General features: G+C 39.3%; 1 protein-coding gene across 2 annotated transcripts in view; it reads right to left on the bottom strand.

Moving 5' to 3' along the window:
- Positions 1–21,754, bottom strand: part of ttc39c (tetratricopeptide repeat domain 39C) — a 52,530-nt gene that overhangs the window by 8,641 nt on the left and 22,135 nt on the right. Inside the window, exons 3-13 of one of the 2 annotated variants that reach the window (XM_088918808.1) lie at positions 13,321–13,449; positions 12,475–12,589; positions 9,509–9,863; positions 6,635–6,803; positions 5,633–5,726; positions 5,214–5,321; positions 4,375–4,484; positions 3,749–3,872; positions 2,385–2,482; positions 1,738–1,842; positions 1,312–1,488 (exon numbers count right to left, since the gene is read on the bottom strand). In XM_088918808.1, the coding sequence (XP_088774934.1) occupies positions 1,435–1,488; positions 1,738–1,842; positions 2,385–2,482; positions 3,749–3,872; positions 4,375–4,484; positions 5,214–5,321; positions 5,633–5,726; positions 6,635–6,803; positions 9,509–9,863; positions 12,475–12,589; positions 13,321–13,449 (1,461 nt within the window). In that variant the 3' untranslated portion in view covers positions 1,312–1,434. Of the gene's footprint in view, positions 1–1,311; positions 1,489–1,737; positions 1,843–2,384; positions 2,483–3,748; positions 3,873–4,374; positions 4,485–5,213; positions 5,322–5,632; positions 5,727–6,634; positions 6,804–9,508; positions 9,864–12,474; positions 12,590–13,320; positions 13,450–21,754 lie in introns of those variants that run through there. The other variant, XM_088918807.1, reaches the window with a different exon arrangement.

Below are 21,754 nucleotides of genomic sequence, written 5' to 3'. Positions count from 1 at the left end.
CAAGTGCCTGCTGGATTGTTGTCAAGTCAGGATGAGACACAGATGATGTCCCTACAGTACAGCGCTGTGCAGTCAGGATGCCATCGATGAGTACAAATTGCTGATGTCCATCACAGTGGACTAGACCACTTGCTAAAGAGGACCAGGATCCAGTGCTTACTCCACTGGACTTACTCCAGCCACCAACACACCGGCCACAGACATGTGGTGCTCTCTTGGTAAGTGGGACATACTGGCTCTATGATTTTCTTTCTTAACTTTCACCTGGTCTGATATTCAATAGGTTCAACCACCCCATCACTTTTGGCCAATCAACCACAGTGGTGATATAGAGCTGATGTAACAGACAAAGAGACATAACTGTATCACGGTCAGTCACAAATGATCAGTTAATCACAATGATGGCAAAAGTAGTTCATCAATGTCCAAAATCCTTATACTTTATTTTTCTACATGCATAAATAAAGTTACAGGCATAATTCGATGACATTGTTTCCATTCAAAAGTGGCATTATCGGGTTGAACATATTGACTCACACTTTTTTCAAATTTTTATGATGACTAATGTTTATGATCAGTAAATGCACATATTTATGGAATTAATTTGTCAGCGCAGCGACAATAAATGAAAAGTAATCCTTATTTTATGGTTAAAATCCTTTGATGACTCTACACGTTAGGCAGAAGACTGATGTAATGTTTAGAACCAAAATGTGTATTCTATGATATTGTGTTAGACACTACACAGAGAAAATTAATGAAATAGACAGAGATGATTTAACTCAGACTGGCATAGCATGGTTTGTTATGGTGTTGGTTCTGAAACCCAGGAAAAAAGTATTATTGAGAAACATTCAATCTCATCTGGTAATTAACACTTTTAATAGGTCTGTGTCTGCTTTAAGTGGTACAGGTTAGTGTCAGACTTTATAAAGGGAGATGTCTGATGGCTGAAGATGTGTATAAAGCACCATCGATTGTACATAGCTGGCAGATGTTATGGTTAGTGACAGGAGTCCGGTATTTTGTCAGGTAGGACCAGAGCTTTTTTGCAACATGGTTTGGCATATTGCTGGCCAACATGCTTGGACAGGGTAGGAGCACAGTCATTTAAAGCAGGGAAGGGAAGCAAAATACTGAAAAAGGACAATTAAATAATTACACATATACAAAACACACAGCCTTAATTTAATGAGTCCCTTTAGTGTGTAAACGCCTGACAGGTTCCTATTCATCTGTGAAGAATCTAAGTGTTGAGCAGTATAAAATACTGGCACTCTCTCTCTCCTATCTGCTTCTTCTCTCCTGTTATATTTTCTCTTCTGTACTCTCTCTTTCACGTACAGTGTTAGTCACTTGATGTGAGTTTGGCTGGTCAGATCCAGGAAAGTCACCCATAGACACATTTTTGACTCAATTCAGGCTATTATCTGATTAGATAAATTCACCAGCATGTGACACTCCAGTTGATATTCTTGTGCTTCTTCCCTGAGGAGCACAATTTTTTCCAAGATGAGGGACAATAAAATCATCAATGTTGTCGGAAAATGCTCTGATTTTTTTATATGCAGCTGTTTTCAAGATATTAAAAGAATAAATTAGTTCTAGTTATATGCTTTAAATACAATAAACTAATTTATGGAAAATAATTATATCATACTATCAGACAAACAAGATTGAATTAGTTTTAGACTTGAAGGAGGATATTTTACAGATAAATACTGAAATACTTCTTACCTCTGGATTTTCCAGAACGATACAGCCGAGCTCATAACAGGAATATGGCTGGACGTAGGAATTGCTCTGGCGTCCCAGCTCATCTCTTATGGCCAACTGGAAGGACTAGAGAGAAGGAATTTTTTAAGAGAAAGAAACAGGTTTTTGGATACAAAGACATTGCTGCTCCCACATATTTATGACTTGGTTTCAGTTTTTAAAAAAATAATCTGATCTAATCGTTCTAATGCTCAAAGATCAGATCACTTTATTGGCCATATGCAATTTCTTGTATTAGGAACTTGTCTTTTTGCATATCCCAACTTGCTCTCCATGAGACACACAGACAGGGAGAGAGAAGCTTGGGGTCAGAGTGCAGTGTCAGCCATTTATACGGCGCCCCTGGAGCAGTTGGGGTGAAGGGCCTTGCTCAGGGTCCCAACAGAGTAGGATTCCTCTGCCGGCCGCGGGATACGAACCAGCAAGTTTACAGCCACAAGCGCGGATCCTTAGCCACAGGGCTGCCGCAGCATCACCTAACGGTCCCAAGACCTAAATATCTACCTTACCACAAGCATGTACAGTAAATGAATGGAAAGTGACTGGCTTTTTTGCTGCTTTTGATTCATAAAACAATTCTAAGTACAAGGCTCCTTAAACAGGCTTACCTGAATGGCATCCTTCGTGTTTCCTAGACATTTGTGTATGGCACCAAGCAGTAGGTTCTTTAAGCCCACATATGCCGGATCATTCACTTCTTGTAAAGCTAAGGACAGACAGAGGTTGTACGGAAATTTGTCAAATCTACCAAAACAAAGCCTTTCAAAGCAATACAAGACACTACATGGCACCAATGCAGTGAAGAGAACAGGCACTCTTCCTGGTGCCATTTTTAAACAATTAAACAGTATTGTTAACTGCAGTGGAAAAGAGGAAATAAAGATGTTCCTGAGCTCCGAGACCTCAAAGAAAGAACACGGAACCCACTATTTAACAATTTTTCTTTCTTTTTTGCTTTACAAAAGCGATCTCGATAATTGAAATCCATGACATTAGAGGCAATACTTAAGCGTCTAATAACCTGAGTGCACATGCAGAATACTTAAGAAGCAGGTATGAATTACACGGCGTTATATCACAGTGTTACAGCACATGAGTGTGTGACCATGCATTCATTTAATTTTTAAAAAACCTAGTTAATGTTGTGCAATCATAAAGGGGGTAAACTCCAATGGGAAGTAAAGTATGACAGCTGGCCATACTCTTATACTGCGCTGAAGGAGATTAAAAACAAAATAAACAACTCCCCATACATAAACTGAATGTTTTAATGAATTCCAACCCTAATCGTGGGTTTCAAAGTTTATAAAGATAAAAGCAGCGTGGTAGCACCATGGCATTGTTGCCTTGCAGCACTTGGGCTCCAAGTTCAATTCTAGACCTGGCGTATTGTCTGTGTGGAGTTTGTATGTTCTCCTTGTTTCCATGTGGGTTTTCTCTGGGTGCTCCAGTTTCCTCCCACAGTCCAAAGACATGCTGGTAGGTTAACTGGCTTCTGGGAACGCTGACCCTGGTGTGAGTGTGTGTGTCCTGTGTGGACGGACTTCCCATCCATGGTGTACCCTGCCTTGTGCCTGTTGCTTGCCAGGATTACCTCCACCTCCCTCTCAACACTGAATTGAAAGAAGCGATTAGAAAAAGGGATGGATAAAAGTAGTGCAAAAGATCGTTGTTTGTCCATTTCAGTCTTATAGCCAAGACACAGAGTACAGAGGAGAGAGACAAAGGGGCTACTCCATACAAGGTCAGAGGTAGAGGTAAAGAGATAGACCTGCATAAGCCCATCCAGACTTGGGGAGAACATGCAAACTCCACACACATCACACAGTTCACCTGCTCAAACTGTGAACCAGTTGCCTTGGTGCTTTGAAGCAGTACAACTGACCGCTACATAAGTTAAAAAGTATTAAGGAGATTAAAGATGCAATTCAATGAGTGCACAGAGAGTGGTGGGATGCTCAGTATGTTTCACCTTGGCTCATGTGCTGCAGCTTGGAGAATGAACAGTTAGGGAGAGCCTTCCAAAGGTACAGAACTTCTATTGCAGCCAGGATACACAGTTCCTTAGTTGGGGACATTTTCCTCAACCGCTCTGCCTGTCCAGAAACACAGCAGTGATAAAGTAAACATGCAGCTTTCAGGATAGAAACAAGTACTATATATCACAGATGTATGGGAGAGGGGTGATATTCTCTAATCCTAGTGTACAGTGCAGTGTAGTGTGGAATTCATATTCATTAAAAGGTTGGTTGGTTGGCAAACTGTGGCAAAATGAAGACATACGGAAAAAATGTTTTCTTTTGTGTGTTTTGTGAAGTTTCTCAGCTAAAAAACCTGAGTACCCCGGGATTCATTTTTAGAACCCTTGTAAATTGTCATTAAGTAAAAAAGATATTGATGTGCTGATAAATTGATTGTTTTATAAGTCTTCAAGTAATTCGAACTAGTAAGCAGTATGATTAAGCAACTTCTCTTAAATCACGAGTGCATGATTCTTTTACTGAAAATGTAATTTTGGTGAAGATAAAGTTGGAACAAGTGTTTGTTTGTTTTTTAAGAAAGATGCTGAATATACAGCTAATGAAAAAATAAAATTACCTTCTTCAAAGAAAACTGTTCAATCTGATTGTTCTTCCTCTTGAAGAGCTTTTGAACTTCCTTGAAAACCATCTTCGCACCCTCCAGATCTCCTGTAGCTCCCTGGCAGACTTCATGAAGCACATAAAAAGATTATCAGGCCTTCTTACTGGTTTTATCTGGTGTTTCACTAAAAAACATTCCAATAGGCTACTCTTGTTACAGATATCATCTCTCCAAAAGTTAATTTTATTTATCTACAAATACATCTTCATTGCTGCTGGCTAATAATATGCTATATTATTATTATTATTATTATTAATATAGATGTCTGATCAGGTTTAGTTAATTCCCTTCATCACAAAGAAATGTTTTAATTATTTTGTTTACATTACATAATTTAACTTATGGCATTAGTACTACATAATATATCCTGGAATTGAAATTTAAATGTTAATGCAAGGCTTCCTGTAACCTTTTAGTACATTTAGTCTACTCCAGGCAATAGTAATAAAAATAATAATATTAATAATAATAATAATAATAATAATAATAATAATAATTTTGACTGTTTCAGTTAAAGCATACTTCATACTTCAAAAAAATGTTGAACGTACAGTATTCCTTGCCTCCTTCAAGGTTACTGTTTGTATAGCTCATTAGTAAATACATATATAATAGCAATTTAGATATATTTGAACTTTTCTAAGAACATAACACTGTATCACAGAATCTGTGAGAGCCAACATCCGAAATCCTCACTTATTGGATATGATTTTGTGTACTGATGAACTGTTACAATCTAGAACTTCACGTGAAAATGACAGAATTATTGGCTCGGCTAAAAAGGCTGAACAAACCTCCAGTCAGATAAGCATAATAGCACTGAGACCATCGCGACTCGCTCTTGAGCCGCTCAAAGGACTTGTACGCATCTTTAAAATTCATCTCAATCATGCTGCACCACCCTGAAAGAGAAATGCATTCGTGTCCATTTGCAACGGCATGAATAAAACGGGTACCTGCAAGAGGACCTGTATACAGCAGAGTTAGGAGGCGGGAGGACTCGAAGACTTTAACTAGTTTTTATGGACGTCATGAATGACTTATAACCAAGGTCATTCATATCAGGCTATTTCCTTTCCTACAATTACCACATAAATTACCACTGTTATACTTATTATTCAACAAAATTATATGAATTACTACATAAAATAATTAATTATTCAACAAAAGCTCTAAGCTTCACTTACAGATAACTCATGTAAAGACCACTTACCAATTTCATACAGACACACGTGCTGAATTTCTCTTTGATCACTTGCAAGTTCCAGCGCCTCATGGAAGGAAGTCAAGGCACTATTAATCTGGCACTGGAGGGAAAACAAATGTTTGCTATAAATGTCCTTACAGAGTTTAATAATACTCCTGTAACCCTTGAACTGAGACTATCTGAGGTTTCACAAAAGGGTTCAGGGTCTTCTTTGGCACCCCTACAAACCCAGAAAAAGGAAGGAAAAAACTAATTTCACAAACTAATACTCCTACTAATAATAATTTATATAATAGTAACAATAACATTTTCAGTTTTTACAAAGGCATGTTAATGAGGACCAGCGTAAAAGTTGCTGGCTGAACAACAGAGAAGCAAAGAAGACATTTACACTCAGGAAAATAATGTGCACAGTGAACTAAGTAACAACAATATTGTTTGCATTTAGACAGCTATTTTCATGCTGAAGGGCCCCACAGTGCTTTACAGATAAGAATGGGCAAATATCACCAACCCAACCACTGAAAAGCAGCACCCACCCAGCAGGCTGATGTGCAGCAGCCTCTATGCACCAGTATGGACTGGTATGGACCGGTATGTGCTAGTATGCACTTTCATGACACAGAAAATCAGGTGAAGAAGTCAGAAATGGTTTCACCAGTTGAATTAAGGCCAGACATGCCGGCCCAGAATACAGATTTAGCAAGGACGCTGAGGTCAGCACCCAACTCTTACACCCGTGCCAGGGGATTATTCCCGAGTAAGTCACCAGGATGATGGTTTAATGTCTGCCTCTCGTACATCTGCTGTTTGCTGGGGGTTATCAATTCTGGTGCTAAATTTCTCTTTGCTGGGACCATTAATACCAGAAGTATTACAAATGGATTTACTTCAACATTACTTGAAGCATTAAACCCGGTTTTCCTTGGGGGCGCCTCTGATCTCAGTACTAACCAGATCCGGTCTTGCGCAGCTTCAAGGTGGGAAAAGAAGGTAAGATCAGCGTACCTCTAATCTCTGAACCCTGCCTTTGAAAAACATGAACAGGGAGGAGTTGGGGTACACCGCTTCTTTCTTCTGAAGGATGGCTTTTGCCTCTGCTAGTCCTGCCTGCGTGTCTGTCCCATCCAGGGCGAAGAAAGGTCGCACCACTGTGTGGTACCACAGCAGAGCCAACCTGAAGGACAAGGACAGGGCAGCTCAGAGACCATTTCACAGCCTCCGCAACTCACCGAGGAAGACACTGAGACCTGCAACATCGACTGCTGATGGTAGGACTATCATACACAGCTTATGGGCTAAAGCAAAGAACTGTGAAAAATTGTGGGGTTTTTTTCCCCCATGAACCACTTGCAATGTGGGTAACGAATACCATCTGGTTACCTCCCAGGTAAAGTATCCTGACGTTACGTCACATATACAGGGCCTTGCGAAATTATTCATGATGTCCGGCTGTGTTGGAACACAAACATATAAACATTTTTAAAGTATTTTAATCAAAAGCTGAATGCTGAAACTGATTATTTATAGAGTTAAATGTCAAATTTGTAACTCCAGAAAATAAGACATCAAATGAAAGGGGTGAACACTTTTGCAAGGAACTGTATACACAGTAAATACTGTATTTTTTTCCCCACTTGCCCCAGACTGTGCTTCAGCAAAGCAAGGCCATCATGCCAAGAGAGAATGAGAATGAGTTCTGAAATGACACGCCACAGAATGAATACGCTCCCGGCAAACACATCCTGTACTGCAGTTGACATAATCTGGGTACGGCACAAGACTTTCCATCACTGTCGAGTTCTTACTTAACAAGCAAGAAAGATGTTGACAAAAAAATTATGTTAGCTATGCTATTTGCATAACAAATAAGCCTTCACTGTGTACTGCTGACTCTGAGGAGGGCACTACTGTATTTAAGGTGTGTTCATTGTGCACTACATACAGTATAAGCTTTCCAAATATTGGTGTGCATGAAGACCTCGCCACGGAGCTCAAAATATTAAAGAGGCACATTGATGACAGCAGATTAAATAAATCTAATAATGCAGCCATGGACCTGTATATATACTGTATATATGGAATCAGGAAATTCACAGTGGTGGGTTTGATCTTAATGTATTTCTTATACTGATACAGAAGGCAGGTTATAATAGTAGACAACAATTAGATTTCTTTGTGCAATAAACTGATTAGCTAGATGGTGAAGGATCCAATGGCCGTACTGAATTGATCGCCTGTGTGGTAGAGCTTATGAATTATCACTTGCAATACTTCAGACCTTTCTGGGCAAAATTTACCATGAAGTATTTTTAACGATCTTAACTTAACAGGAAAAATAATCTCTTTAGAGAAGGAACCAAATGTGTTAGGAAGATATAAAGTACAGTTTCTCTCAAAATCATCTTTTTGTCCACCAACCAGCTAAACGATGGGTTGTAAGAATGCAGACTATTTTTTTAAACTAGATATAAATGACCAGGAAACATATGTAATGTATACAATTACATGTATATTGAAACCATTGAGAAACAGCATGATAACATGTAGCATGTATAGAATCTGTAATTAACAATCATTACTCTTGTTAGATCTTACAAGAGCAGTCCAAAGCATCCAGAACAGGGATGTTCTTACAGATTGCACGAATATTCATGCAATATCAGAAATGCATACAGTGGGAAGAATAAGAATTGTTTTGGACGATGAGTTAAGTTTGTATTAACCACATGGCCATCTTCGGATGACTTCTGTGTCTCATTTCCATACACTAAAAGTGATTATTTAAAAACTATTTTTATTGTTTACTTAGATCAAGATAGAGCAATCATTTTACTTAATAAATAATAACAATAGCACAAGGCTTCTACTCCTCAGCTGTGATAACAATACACAGAAGATGATCAATGGGAATTGTTTTTGTTTTATTCACTTTTTACATGATTAATGTGTCAGTGTATGACTTGTTCATTTTAACAAGTTATATTATATTCATGTTAAAAGTATACACATACATTGTTATGTTAGAAAAGTATTATCGTGGGAGGCTGTTACTAGGAGAAAGGGGACTTAAGAAATTTTCCCGTTCAATCTTGCCAGCCATAGCCTTTAAACTTCAAAAGGATTATCTGTTGTTGGCCATGACGCAAGGCAAAGGCTTCAGCTCACCAGCCTAAATCAGTTTAAATCTTAGTCAGGAGCAGGACAGGGAAACAAAGAACAGAGCTTCTGTATTTGCAGCTTCTGTATTTGCAAAACTGCCCCACATTTCCTTCCTACTAGATCACTATGGTAGTGTGTGGGATCACATGCTGGGATAAGACTATGGGTGGGATTACATTCCGGGCTCAGTCTCCTGTCCACGTTGGTGCAAGACTCTACATTCCATTCCACTGTTCTCAGTCGTGTTATTTGCGATGATTGCTAGACGCGATGCATTTGCTCCTTAATGTGCCAGTACTAAATAATTCAGGTGGGTAGCTGCATCAGCACGCGTAGGCTGCAAAGGAACAAGTAATAGGTTTATTCCATGCTGAAAAAAAGAAAGAAAACACAAAGTTTCGGCCATGGAGCCTTCTTCGGGTGACACCTGAAGAAGGCTCCACGGCCGAAACGTGTTTTCTTTCTTCTTTTTTTCAGCATGGAATAAACCTATTACTTGTTCCTTTGCAGTACTAAATAATGCTTGTTAGTTAACAGTGGTTTTACGAATGAGGAACAAAAGTGGCAATGTAGAAATTCGGGGTGATTTTTAAGAAGATCCCCCTGCGGATAATGCACTGCAAGATAAATAATCCCCCCAATGCAACAAATCACCAGAACCAGCTGCAGACACTTTATAAGAAAACCGATTACCCCATGCAGTACAATACACCTACTCACGTAGCGAGAGGGGCCTTCATGTCCTTACTTTCACTTGCGTACATGAGAGAAGACAGGCCCTGCAGCCGATCCCCAGGAAAGCCCAGCAGGTTGATGATTTTAAGCAAGTGAGGCGGCACCATAGAGATGCACAGGTGGAAGAGCCCGTATCCAAAGCTTACGGAGCCCTTCAGTCGGCTCAGGGATTCTGCCGACAGCCCCTCCTGGGACAGAGTGTTGTCATTGGCCTGATCTGAGGGCAGGGATCCCTGGGAAGTCCTCTTCTGACACGAGTCCTGGAGCAGGCTGATGTCGCTGTAGCACTTGTTGTAGATCTTCCAGGCCTTTCGAAGGATCCAGCCCCCTTTAATATAAGCTACAAAAAAGAAACATAATTTTCCTCTGTACCACAACTAAAGAACTAAGAAAATTGATGTACTTAGCAGCCATGTACTGTAATTATGAAGCTGCTGCTGTAGAAATAGCCTATAAATAAAAAATGGGAAACACAGAGCTAGGAGAAATTAACACTTAGGTGTTTATGTCGACACATCATTTGCATGTTCTAGACAATGTGGGGAAAGCAATTAAAAGAGAAAATAAAATGTGAGGATACAGTACATCGTTAAAAGCACTGAATCGTAAATTGCAAATTGTATAAGGCACTAGAAAGGCCCCATTTAGAATCCTGCTTACACTTTTTATCTTCATGTTGTAGAAAAAACAAATGCTGCACTGGAATCAGTGCAGTGACAAGCCACCAGAGACATGCCGGGGCTCGAGGGAATGTCCTACCCTGCCAGGCTGAAGGAACTGAACCTTTTTAGACCTGGACAGAGACGATTGAGAAGGGACCCGCTGCGGGTATGGAAATGCCTCAAAGTCACTGACAAAGCCGACCCAACAGATTTCCTCTGAAAGAGCGGTGAAGCTCGAACCAGCGGGCACAGGTGGACACTATGAGGAAGTGCTTTGAAACCCGGAAAAGGAGGGAGGCCCACGGGCTGGAGGAGGGTGAAACAAGCTGCCTGGCCTTGTGGCTAAAGCTGATGCCCTGGTGTCTTTCAAAAAATAGTTGCAAGAGGTCCAGGTGCTAAAGGTGATAAAGATCTGCACGGACCAACTGGGTTCAGTGCTGCAGTACATCTTCAACCTGAGCCTGAGATTAGAAAGGTTCCGGTGCTCTGGAAGACATCTTGCCTGGTGCCAGTACCCAAAAAGGGGCACCCTAAAGTCCTGAATAACTACAGATCAGTGGCACTGACATCACACCTAATGAAAACTCTGGAAAGACTTGTACTGGACCACCTCTGAACCCTGGTGAGTACAGCACTGGACCCCCTGCAGTTCACCTACCGGTCACACTTGGGAGTGGAGGATGCAGTCATCTATGTGCTATACAGAACTAACTCTCACCTGGAGAAGATGGGGAGCATTGTGAGAGTTATGTTCTTTGACTTCTCCAGTGCCTCTAACAAAATCCATCCACCTTTACTGAGAGATAAGCTAAAGGCGGCGCAGGTGAACACTCCCCTGGTGTCCTGGATTATAGAGTATCTGACCTGCAGGCCACAGTATGTACATCTACAGAGCTGTGTGCCCGAACAGGTTGTTAGCAGTACTGGGGCTCCACAGGGGACTGTCCTTGCTCCATTCCTGTTCACCTTTTACACCTCTGACAGGTACAACTCTGAGGCATGTCATCTGCAGAAGTTTTCAGATGACTCTGTAATTGTGGGGTGTATTAGAGAGGGGAGGGAGGAGGAATATAGGATCTTGATTACCAACTTTGTGGAGTGGTGTCATCTTAACCACCTCCAGCTAAACACCAGCAAGATCAAAGAAACGGTCCTGGACTTTCGAAGGAATAAGTCTCCGCTGAACCCTGTTTCCATCCAGGGTGAGGACATAGAGGGGGTGCAGTCCTACAAGTACTTAGGGGTACACCTGGATGATAGTGGTCTGGTAACACTGACGCCCTGTACAAGAAAGGTCAGAGCCAACTCTATTTTCTTAGGAGGCTCAGGTCCTTTGGTGTATGTGGAACACGTCTACACATTTTTTGTGAATTAGTGGTGGCAGCGGCCATCTTCTACGCTGTTGTGTGCTGGGGCAGCAGCATCATGACAAGAGATGCAAATAGGCTCAATAAACTTTTCAAGAAGGTTGGCTCTGTGTTGGGGCTGAGCCTTGACCCCCTGGAGGTGGTGGCTGAGAGGAGAATGCTGACCAAGCTCACAGCCATCATGAACAGCGCCTCTCATTCGCTTCATGGGACTGTTATTGGGCAGCGGAGCACTTTTAGCAACAGACTGCTCCAGCTACGGTGTTCAAGGGAACGTTTCCGCAGGTCTTTCCTCCCGGCGGCTGTCAGGGTGTATAACGCTGCCCTAGGCTAGGACTGTTAGCCCTTTAAATAGCTCGTCTATGGACAGCATGTTGCTCCATTGTATTTTTTGGACACTCAATCTGTATATACCTTTGCACATTTTGCACATATTTTATTGTTTTTACAGTGACTATGATCATATTTTGCACACACCTATGTATTTATTTTTATTTATTTATTTCATATTTATTTTGTATTACTGTACGTATTCTAATTTTTTCATCTATCCTGATGTCTGTTTTTTTTTGCTTGTCTTGGGCTGGACTGCTGTAACACATCAATTTCCCTTCAGGATCAAGATAGATAGATAGTCTTATCTATCTATCTATGTACTAATTAAGCACTAACTACCAAACGGGCCTGATGAGCTGAATAGCCTCCTCTCGTTTGTAAATGTTCTTATGCTCTAACGGGGTGCATCACTTCTGTTGGTCAAGCAACGTTTATTTCAAACATTCGGGGTCGGTGAAGGGACACAGAGCAGCACAATGTGCAGTTCTTTATTGGAGACTTCCAAAGATTAGAAACCTGTGTTAGTAATTACTCTTTAGTAGTATTGGTTTTTAAGCAATAAATTAAAAAAAAAAAATCAGCAAACCTGAGAGCTCTTGTTTGACAAAGGAGAGAACGGCCAGGTACACCTGGCAGTCTGCTACAATAATCTGTCTCTGAAGGCGATCAACCACTGAGGAAGTGGATCTCTGGGAGTCAGTCTGGAAAAGCAAAGGTATGGTCATGACCAGGGAAACTGCAGTAGACGTACTGCATGTGTGTAGTACAAGGAACAATCACGCAGGTACCTCAAGGTAGCAATGAATGACAAAAAAGATAAAAGAAGCTTGAAGAACAATGTATGTGCCAAGCCAAATTAAATAGTAAGAACTAGAACTAGTATACAGATAGCATGAAAATACTGTAGATCAGTCATTTAAACACCCTCCTGAAATCCTCTCTGGGCTTGCGAGTGTCTAGTGATGGCACAGCACATACATCCATTGCTTCAGATCATAAAACCTACACAACAGTGATGAACATTTGTCAATGAGAACTTTAGAACTTTAAGACTGTTGCTGTTAGTAACTGAGTACCAGTTCTCTGACAGAACTGTCCCAAGGAACTGTAGAGACAACACAGGGGAAACAGTGCTTAACAAAGCACTGAATAAGAACACCCATCCTCAAAAGTAGGGAAAGACTCTTGAAGGTGTCCATGCTGTCCAGCCACAGTACAGTACAGCCATCCATCACATCCTGGAACAGCAATTAACTAAAGAGACTTCATTAAATCTTCCACAATGTCTATTTTATTAAAGGTGCGAATGCTAATCACATTATTATCATTGGCAGAAGGCTTACATGTCATGTGTAACTCTAAAGGAACTGGTTTCACTCCTTGGGTTACAGACCAATGTTTGTCTGGGTAACAGTCAACAGCTCCAACTCACATTCCGCTTGATCTTGTTCTTGATTGTCTCAATGACTCCGGTATCGTCACTCTCACACAACTTCTCTGTCGTCTTCAGGTCTTCACAGGCCATGTGCATCTTCTCCTCCTCAAAGGTCATCATGGCATTCTTTAAATATAAACACACATACTGTACAGAGCAGCAGATAGCCTTTCCTACCACAGCTACTGTAGGTAGACTTTTGTGACCAAAAGCATACACTGCCCTCTATATAGTATCATACCACCCCACCAAAGCTTACAAAATAAAACCCTCTTTTTCTATCATGTTTGAATATGTACACATGCTACAGAAAGCCAGGAAATCTTTCCAACTGAGAAACTGAGCTGATACAGCAGGACATTTACATTTAGGAGTTTGATAAAATGCACAGGAAAGAGCCCTCAATTTCAGCCTGGGCTTCAAAGATAACAAAGCAGCTCTTTTTATCTGATACACTCAGATATAAACATTTTTGAAAGACCACCTTTAGAAAATGCATAGTTAGGATCTGCTTTCATTTTTCTGTTCATGCCTGCATAAATCATGTTTGTATAAATCATTATTTACAAATATTAGAGGAGTGGGATTAGAATCTTATCAATAAATAAGAACAGTCATTTATAAACCAGATGTATTGACACAATGTTCAATAACCCAGGTCATGTCAGACACAGGTAACTGCACAAATTAATAACACAGATTACAAAATAGGAAAATCTGACAGAAGATGGGCAAGTACAGTATTACTATTATTACTAGTATTACCCTTGCAACAGCCAAGGCCAGCAGCTGAAGTGCCCAGACACTCAGCTAGGCAAAGCTCTGGGGTCCCAAGTAGAAGACATTTGAGTACTTAATTTGCATTGTTTAAAAAAGAAATGACTTATAAACAAATTACACACACTGTATAAAATCAACATTGCAGAAAAAACAGAACTGTAAGAAAACAGCTATAAATATACTTAACAACCCATCTAAATGAGCCATTTAACTTTTACTGTTAATGTAAAAGCAGCTTTGTGGTGATTATTTTAATTGATTCACTTAAGTGAACAGAAGCTCAAAATTAAGTCGATAAATTGCAAAGCTAAAAGCCCATGCTCACTTGTTCTGAAACCTTACATTTATTCAGTGGAAGATACCTTTTATCATTTTTCAAAAAAACACAAATAGTGTCAATTTAAAAATGTCAGGATACAGTAATTCCCACAGTGCATGTTAAAATCCTACTCCAAGGGCTCATTCACTAAATATATTTTATGCAGTGCATACAACGTGACGGAAGGTAATTTTCACATGGCTTAAATCCTAATATTCACAAATATGGCCTGTCTTCAGCATGCAAAACAATGTGAATCAGGATTGAATTTTTTTACCTGTCTTAGACAAAATTACATTGTTATTGATAAATCTTGTGTCTCCTTGCTAAAAAACATTTTCTGGAAGAGAGATACCTTATGATGGTTCACCTGCAATGTTAAAGCATAAAATGGAGAAAAGGTCTGTCAAAAGTGCAGTCAAATAGCTAAAGTGGTCACAAGCTACAGCTGTGCAAAGACTTGGTAAAGAATAATCTTGCACAATTGGTGTGTTAACATTACAAAACAAGAATTATACACCATTATCAAAATAAGCTTACCATGCAAGCAAATTATAAAATTAACAATAATTATAGCCACTGCAGTCAGAGAATACTGAACATAACTCAGGCTTAGAAATTAGAAGCACGTCTTTGTAATAAAATAATAACCAGGTTAAACAGTACCAGTTCCCTGCCTTCTATAGACACAGAGTTTGTCCTATAATCGATACATAAACATTGCATTAGGAAAAAGAGGGATCCTGTGTCTTACAAAATAAAAGGATCTGTATTGGATACTACACAAATATTGACCTACTGTATTTCCCTATTCAAAACAGTGCATCACTCAACAGGAAACCTTCCATAGCTTATGGATTCCATGAGAAGAAATCAGTATTTCCCCAAATGCAAGGTAATAATTCCTTACTTAAAGCCAGGAGGAGAGTCTGGTCTTTTTAGTGCTCAACCTGGATTGACTTTGGTCTCCTACCAGAAGCTTCTTTTTGAAGGAGGTTTCTCTCTCACAACACATCTTCTCACGACCCTTCTCCTGAGCATGGGTGCCAGTCTTTGAAAATTCTATGACATTATGTTTTCATCAAGCTTTTTTCTGCTCCACTCTCACACTTTAAGAGAAAAATTGAAGCATTTCTTATGTAAATGAATGGAATAGTAATAGTAAGAACTAGTTAAGGAACTATATGTGCCTTCAGGTTGTGCTCCTGCTAATGAAAGTGTTTATGGTGTCTGCAGTGTCCAATCAATCAGAATCTCTGCGAATATGGGGCATCAATGAGCATTTTGTTTTTCTCATCAGACCGTATCCCACATGTTTTGTAGGTCTTCAGACACATTCATTCTTTCAAAACCTTTTGATCATATGACAAAACTCAGCCCATCCATTCTTGATAAATGCATTTCCTTTTGTATTCTAATTTTTAATAAAGCCATTCCCATCTTATCATTAAATATGAGCCAATTTAATGTTGAAATATCCAGTCTTTCTTAGGTTTTGCTGCAGTACTTGTGCTGCATTCCTCAACACCATTTAGATCACTATGACCGTCATAAGTCTAATAAGGTACAGATACAGGGCCTTGTATCAGTTGGGCTGGTTTCCCAAATTCTTCAAATTCAGATTTCTGACACTTCAAGATTCCTGAGCTGTACAGCTCCTTTTAGGTTCACCAATTGTCACTGGCCTTCCAGCACAAACACTTATTCAGACCAGACATCAATTGTGTGTGATTCACTGATAAACCAGCAAAATCATTAAGATAAGTTGACTGCAAAATATGAGAAAAGACATAGTAGTTATTTAGCATTCAATAAACAAAATCCTATGGTAATCCTACGGTAAGCTCCTAATCCCGTACAAAGTAAAAATCCATTCGTCCTTATACAAAGGAGACCAGAAATATGGGGGGGCTTGAGCACAAGCAGCAGCCAAAGGCCAGGCCCCTGTGCTCCTGTCTCTCTTCCTCCTCCTACCTGTGTGTGTATTTAACCAAGAACCGGCTTAGTCCAAGTTCCTAACACTGTTCGGGAAGCTGTATCTTTCAGGTTTCTTACAACCCAAGCGAGAGTCTCAGATTAAGGCAGTTTGTGCAAATACAAAAAAAATGTCCATCATATCATTATTTGAATGGGGTGCTTTTCAAGGGAAATACAGTTTGAACATAACACAACATCACTTTATTAGCCCTATACAATTTCTTGCATTAGGAATTCATCTTTTCGCATACCCCAGCTTGATCTCCATGAGACACATAGACACGCAGACAGGGAGAGAGCCTGGGGTCAGAGCGCAGGGTCAGCTATTGTACAGCGCCCCTGGAGCAGTTGGGGTTAAGGGTCTTGCTCAGGGGCCCAACGCAGTAGGATTCCTCTGTTGGCTGTGGGATTTGAACTGGCAACCTTCCAGCCACAGGCGCAGATCCTTAGCCACAGAACCACCACCCTGCCCCCGAACATTTGCTCAATACAAAACTTCCAACAGAGGAGGACTTACTGCATGTGCTATACTGTATATGATTAGTAATGTAGTAATCGGACAATGATAAATGAAACACTTGTCGTAACAGAAATAGAAAATAATAATACCTTCTTGATGGGACACCCATATGGAGAGACTCTCACTATTTCTCCTCTGAATAGTGCAATGAAAAACATAATTTCTGTTTTTTATAAATAATTGTCATAGTTCATAGTTTTTAATAATTCACTGCTACCTCTGAACAGCTTTGGATTTTTATTGATTAAAAAAAATGACAGCCACAAAAATAACACCATCATAACTTAAAGATAAGGTGTGTTATTATAGGTCTGGGATAGGTTGATTATTTTAGTGCTCTCCCCAGGTGTGGCAGTTTTGGTCAGGGTTTTTATATTAAAAATAACATGAAAAAATCTGAATTAAAACTCTTCCATTCATTTGCGATGAGCTGGTGAACACAAAGTAGACGGTGTGACAGAACCTTAGCAAGTGAAATCCTTATCGAAGTGAAATAAATCTAGATTATTTGTCCACTCATTATAATTTGAAAACAGTGCTGAGAAAATATTGTCGACCCCCCAGATTGTGAATCCCAGGTTGTATTTTATATAGTTTAGAACTAAAATGTATTTACATCTTCACAAATGTTTTAAAAAGAGATTAAGATAATCTAGTTGAATGTGTAACAACTGATCGACCTGTAAATATCCTCTTATAAATAAGAATGCGATCCTTTAATTTTCAGAAACTGGTGGCACCTTCAAGAGCACCAATGACTTCTACTAGAGATTTACTGTAACTGTTTATTAATCTCTCGCATTGGCTTTTAGGAATTTTGGTCCTTTCTTCCTTATAGAATTTCTTCCAGTTGATGAAATTTTGCCGTCTATAACATATCAATGCAGTTTAGGTCCAGACTTTGGCCGATCCAAAATGCAAGATCTCTTTCTCGCTAGCCATTCTGTTGTATATCTGCGTGCATGTTTAGGATCACTGTCTTGCTGCAAGGTCTACTTTCAACTCAGCATCAGCTGACTGATGGATGGCCTGGCATTCTCCTCTGTTGAAACAATGCTAAAATTCGTGGTAAACAGCCTGGATCCTCAGGCTGCAACGCAGCCCCAAACCGCGATACTTCCATCATAATACTACTGTAGATGGTCGGGATGGGTTTTTCTGTTTGAAGGCAGTGTTTGGTTTTCTTCACTTAAAACATTTCTCATTGTGGCTAAAAAGTTGAAATAGTGACTTGTATGTCTAGTCCAGTTCCAATAGCCTTGTGCATTGTCCAGGTGCTCTTTGAGATTAACTCGAGATGGACAGCAATGTTTTCCTTAATGGTTTTTCCCTGGCTACACTCCCATGAACTCCATTCCTGTTCAGATGAACACTGACATTAGCAACAGAGGGATCTTTAGATGTTTAATATTCCTGTTTAATATTCCAGGTTGCCCTTGGGAAGATTTTGGCAGGATGGGTAGTCCTGGGTGGAGTTACTGTGGTTTGAACAGTTTCCAGTCTTTTTCCTCTTTCCAAAGATTCGTCTTTCACATTTATCTGACACAGGATGGATGGAACCACAAACGTTTGGAAATGGTTTTGCATCCCTCTCCATACTGATGACCATCAGCTAATCTTATACTGAGGTCCTCTGAAGTCTCTTTTGATTGTGACATGACGTTTCCACGATACTGTATGTTGAGAGTGTCTGAACTGCTTACTTGTTTCCCAACTAACCACCCGATTCTTATTTCCCACTTAATTGTGCTACATAAACTAGGGGTTGCCTTATTACTTCACATACACTGTTTTGTAACTATTCATTTCTGTCATAAACCATTACGTCTCAAAAAGCATTGAATTGGTAAATATTAACTCAATGCTGAAAAGAGAAGAAACACAATGTTTTGGCTGTGAGGCCTTCACAGCCGAAATGTTGTGTTTCCTTTCTACTCTTTTCAGTATGGAATAAACCTTTACTTGTTCCTTTGCAGCCTACGCATGCTGACGCAGCTACCTACTTGAACTAATATAAACTCAAGACCAGTTTCAATTAAAGAAGCATATTACAGCTTGAAATTTTAATTTCCGTGATTATTTTGGTGATGTTTTTTTCTTTGCACTGTAGCACAATTGAATTCCAATAAGGCTTTCATAAATATTGCAAGGTATTGGATCTTTAATTCAAAGAACACTATGTATTTGAATTGTAGCATATTAATTTGTAAATGAGTAACAAATCCAATTTCTTTGAGGTAAAGCAAAGATCAAATTTGCAAGCATATTCTAAGCACACCCTAAAGGAAACACAAATCAATACCGATGCTACAATCATCATGACTAAATATTAATATTCATTCCCCACTGTACTTATTGGAACAAAGTGCTCGATTTTCTCCTTGAAACCTCAGTTGCTTTCACCAGCAGACAACATCCATCATATACGTGCTTACCTAAACGGCAGCACCCTTGTGAGTAAGCAACAGCCATCCATTCACAGCAAATTCAGTTAAATGCTCAGTTTAATCAGCATCCTTCTGGTGCGGAACACGGGGGCAAGCGGTGTTCATTCGCAAATGTTTAAAAAAAAGTCATATCAAACACTTTTTCCATGCTTTGAACCATTTGACATTCCATTCATATTAAAACCTAAAACTTACAACTAATAATGACACCTGACAGAAACGACAAAAATTCCAAACAATTAAAAAAAAATACAGGAACATCATGAGAGTGAAAAAAGGAACTACCCACAGTGAAAATGTATTATTTTTAATAATTTGCTTTCAATTTATAAATAAACCAGCTGAGGAGTAACATTTTCTCAAATTCACTTTTCTCCATTTGTCATCTAAGAAATTTTATTCTCACTGTTCACTTCATTCATTTTACTTTTGCAGGGTACTGTTCCAGTTTATGAAAATAATTATTTCTCAACAGTTTTCAGATCTAATCCCCAAAGACGAGTGTCAGAATATTTTAAAAGCAGTCTACTGCTTTAGAAATCAAAATTGTTGTTATATTAACTCTGTATTACACAGTAATGAATTGCTGTACAAGGCTATCATTTATTCCCTCCAATGTTCTGGAGTGCATGGTGCTCAGGAACAGATTAATAAGGTTCTCACTACTGAGGGCCATTAGTGACGCAAGTCCTTATTTCCCTGAATGTTCAATTCCTGAACATGAAGGGAAAAATGGGCACCCTAAACAAGCAGACTGCTTTAGGACTTAAATGTTTCTAGACTGGATATGTAAACATGTGTAGAAACATTTTTGGGGAAAAAGGCAGAATAGATGTCAGTGTGAGCCGGAGATATGCAGTGTGGAGCAAACTGCAACACTATAGATGACAATACAGTTTATAGAGATATTTTACAATATTTAAACAACATTCAGAAGAAGCAAACATACAATGAAGTGCTTTTTAAAATGTACAGAAATACTGTACATGTTACATACATGCATGTCTACATTGAAATTGACAGCATCTAAGGTACAGACATGAGAATGACAAAATTCCACCCAGAGCCCCTCAGATGTTACATGTAAAGGACTGCACTCCAGCAGGCTGTTATCTCAAAAACCTACTTTTCTCTGTAAGCACCTCTGAGCTAAAAAAAGCTGTAGTGTGTCCAGTTGCTGATGTATTGTATAGTGCAGTGGAGTACTACTGACACAGGCCTTTAAAAAATGCTGCAAATGAGAAAAAGACAGTAGTGAAAGCTGAAAAGCAATGTGTGTTTTCAGCTACCCTTGCCCAAAAACATTATCATGTGAGGGAATCTACCATCACAATATACTCGATATATATTATTAATAGTGGTTCTTTGATGCTTATGAATATTTTTTATTGACTGAGAATCTGACCACCGTATGTCAGGTTTATCAGAAAAAAAATATCATGGGAAACAAGTATTAGTTTTTCTCTCTTTTTAAAGACATAAATATACATATGCATATACTTGATTCAGAAAAATAAAATGAAGCACATTGTTACATAGACCTATTAAAAAATGAAAGACCATAATACACTAGATTGTGCTTGAGAAATCCATCTGAATTTTGTAATGACATTTAACCACTCTACTCTTCTTGGTAATAAGCTTAAATCTGATTTTCTTGTCATCTTTGATAAGGCCTTTGATAAAACAGAAAAAAGAAAAAACAAATTCATAAAATGCTCTTTGTTATGCTGTTTGTAATGTGCTCTCTGGAATTAAATCTGTGTAATTATTTTATTATTGTTTTGATCTCCATAAAAATGCATATTGCAAAATGAAATAATGTCTTAAGGCACTTAAGATTCTAAATCCTCCTTGATATGTTTTGCCTGCATGAAAAGACATGACATTGAAGTATACGCCCTGAGAAAAAACACGAATGATTTTTTCCAGTAAAGTGCACAGTAGCAATGGCATATGAGTACACAGAAAAAAAGGTCTGAGTCATTATGTATCTCTGCACGGAATTTATTTACAGAAAAAAGGGTTGTGACCTTGTATTGGATAAAGCGGTTAGAAAATGGATGGGTGGAAGAACAGGTAAGAACAGACTATAAAGATATCAGTGTATAATACAGCCTGTCCAATAAGGCGGTTCTGTACAGATATAAATATGACAGATGGCCATGCTGTGAATGACAAGTTTCTTGGGAACCTTATTCGTAAAGAAAAGTGCAACTCAGTGAGATGCGACTCGGGGGTGCAAGAGGAGTCTGGGAGTCTTGAGGATGCCGGAGAACAGCCACAAGACGGACAGGAAATCCGAAATCCTCCTCATGTCTGACTCGGCAGCCTCACCAGGGGGAAAGGGTGGGTGTTGGGCACCAGGTGTCGAGGACCGTATGGATA

This window comes from Atractosteus spatula, chromosome 6 (genome assembly GCF_055471065.1).
Source record: "Atractosteus spatula isolate fAtrSpa1 chromosome 6, fAtrSpa1.hap1, whole genome shotgun sequence".
Classification (NCBI taxonomy): Eukaryota; Metazoa; Chordata; class Actinopteri; order Semionotiformes; family Lepisosteidae; genus Atractosteus; species Atractosteus spatula.
The sequence above is the reverse complement of the archived record's forward strand: the minus strand, read 5'-3'. Positions and strand labels throughout refer to the sequence as shown.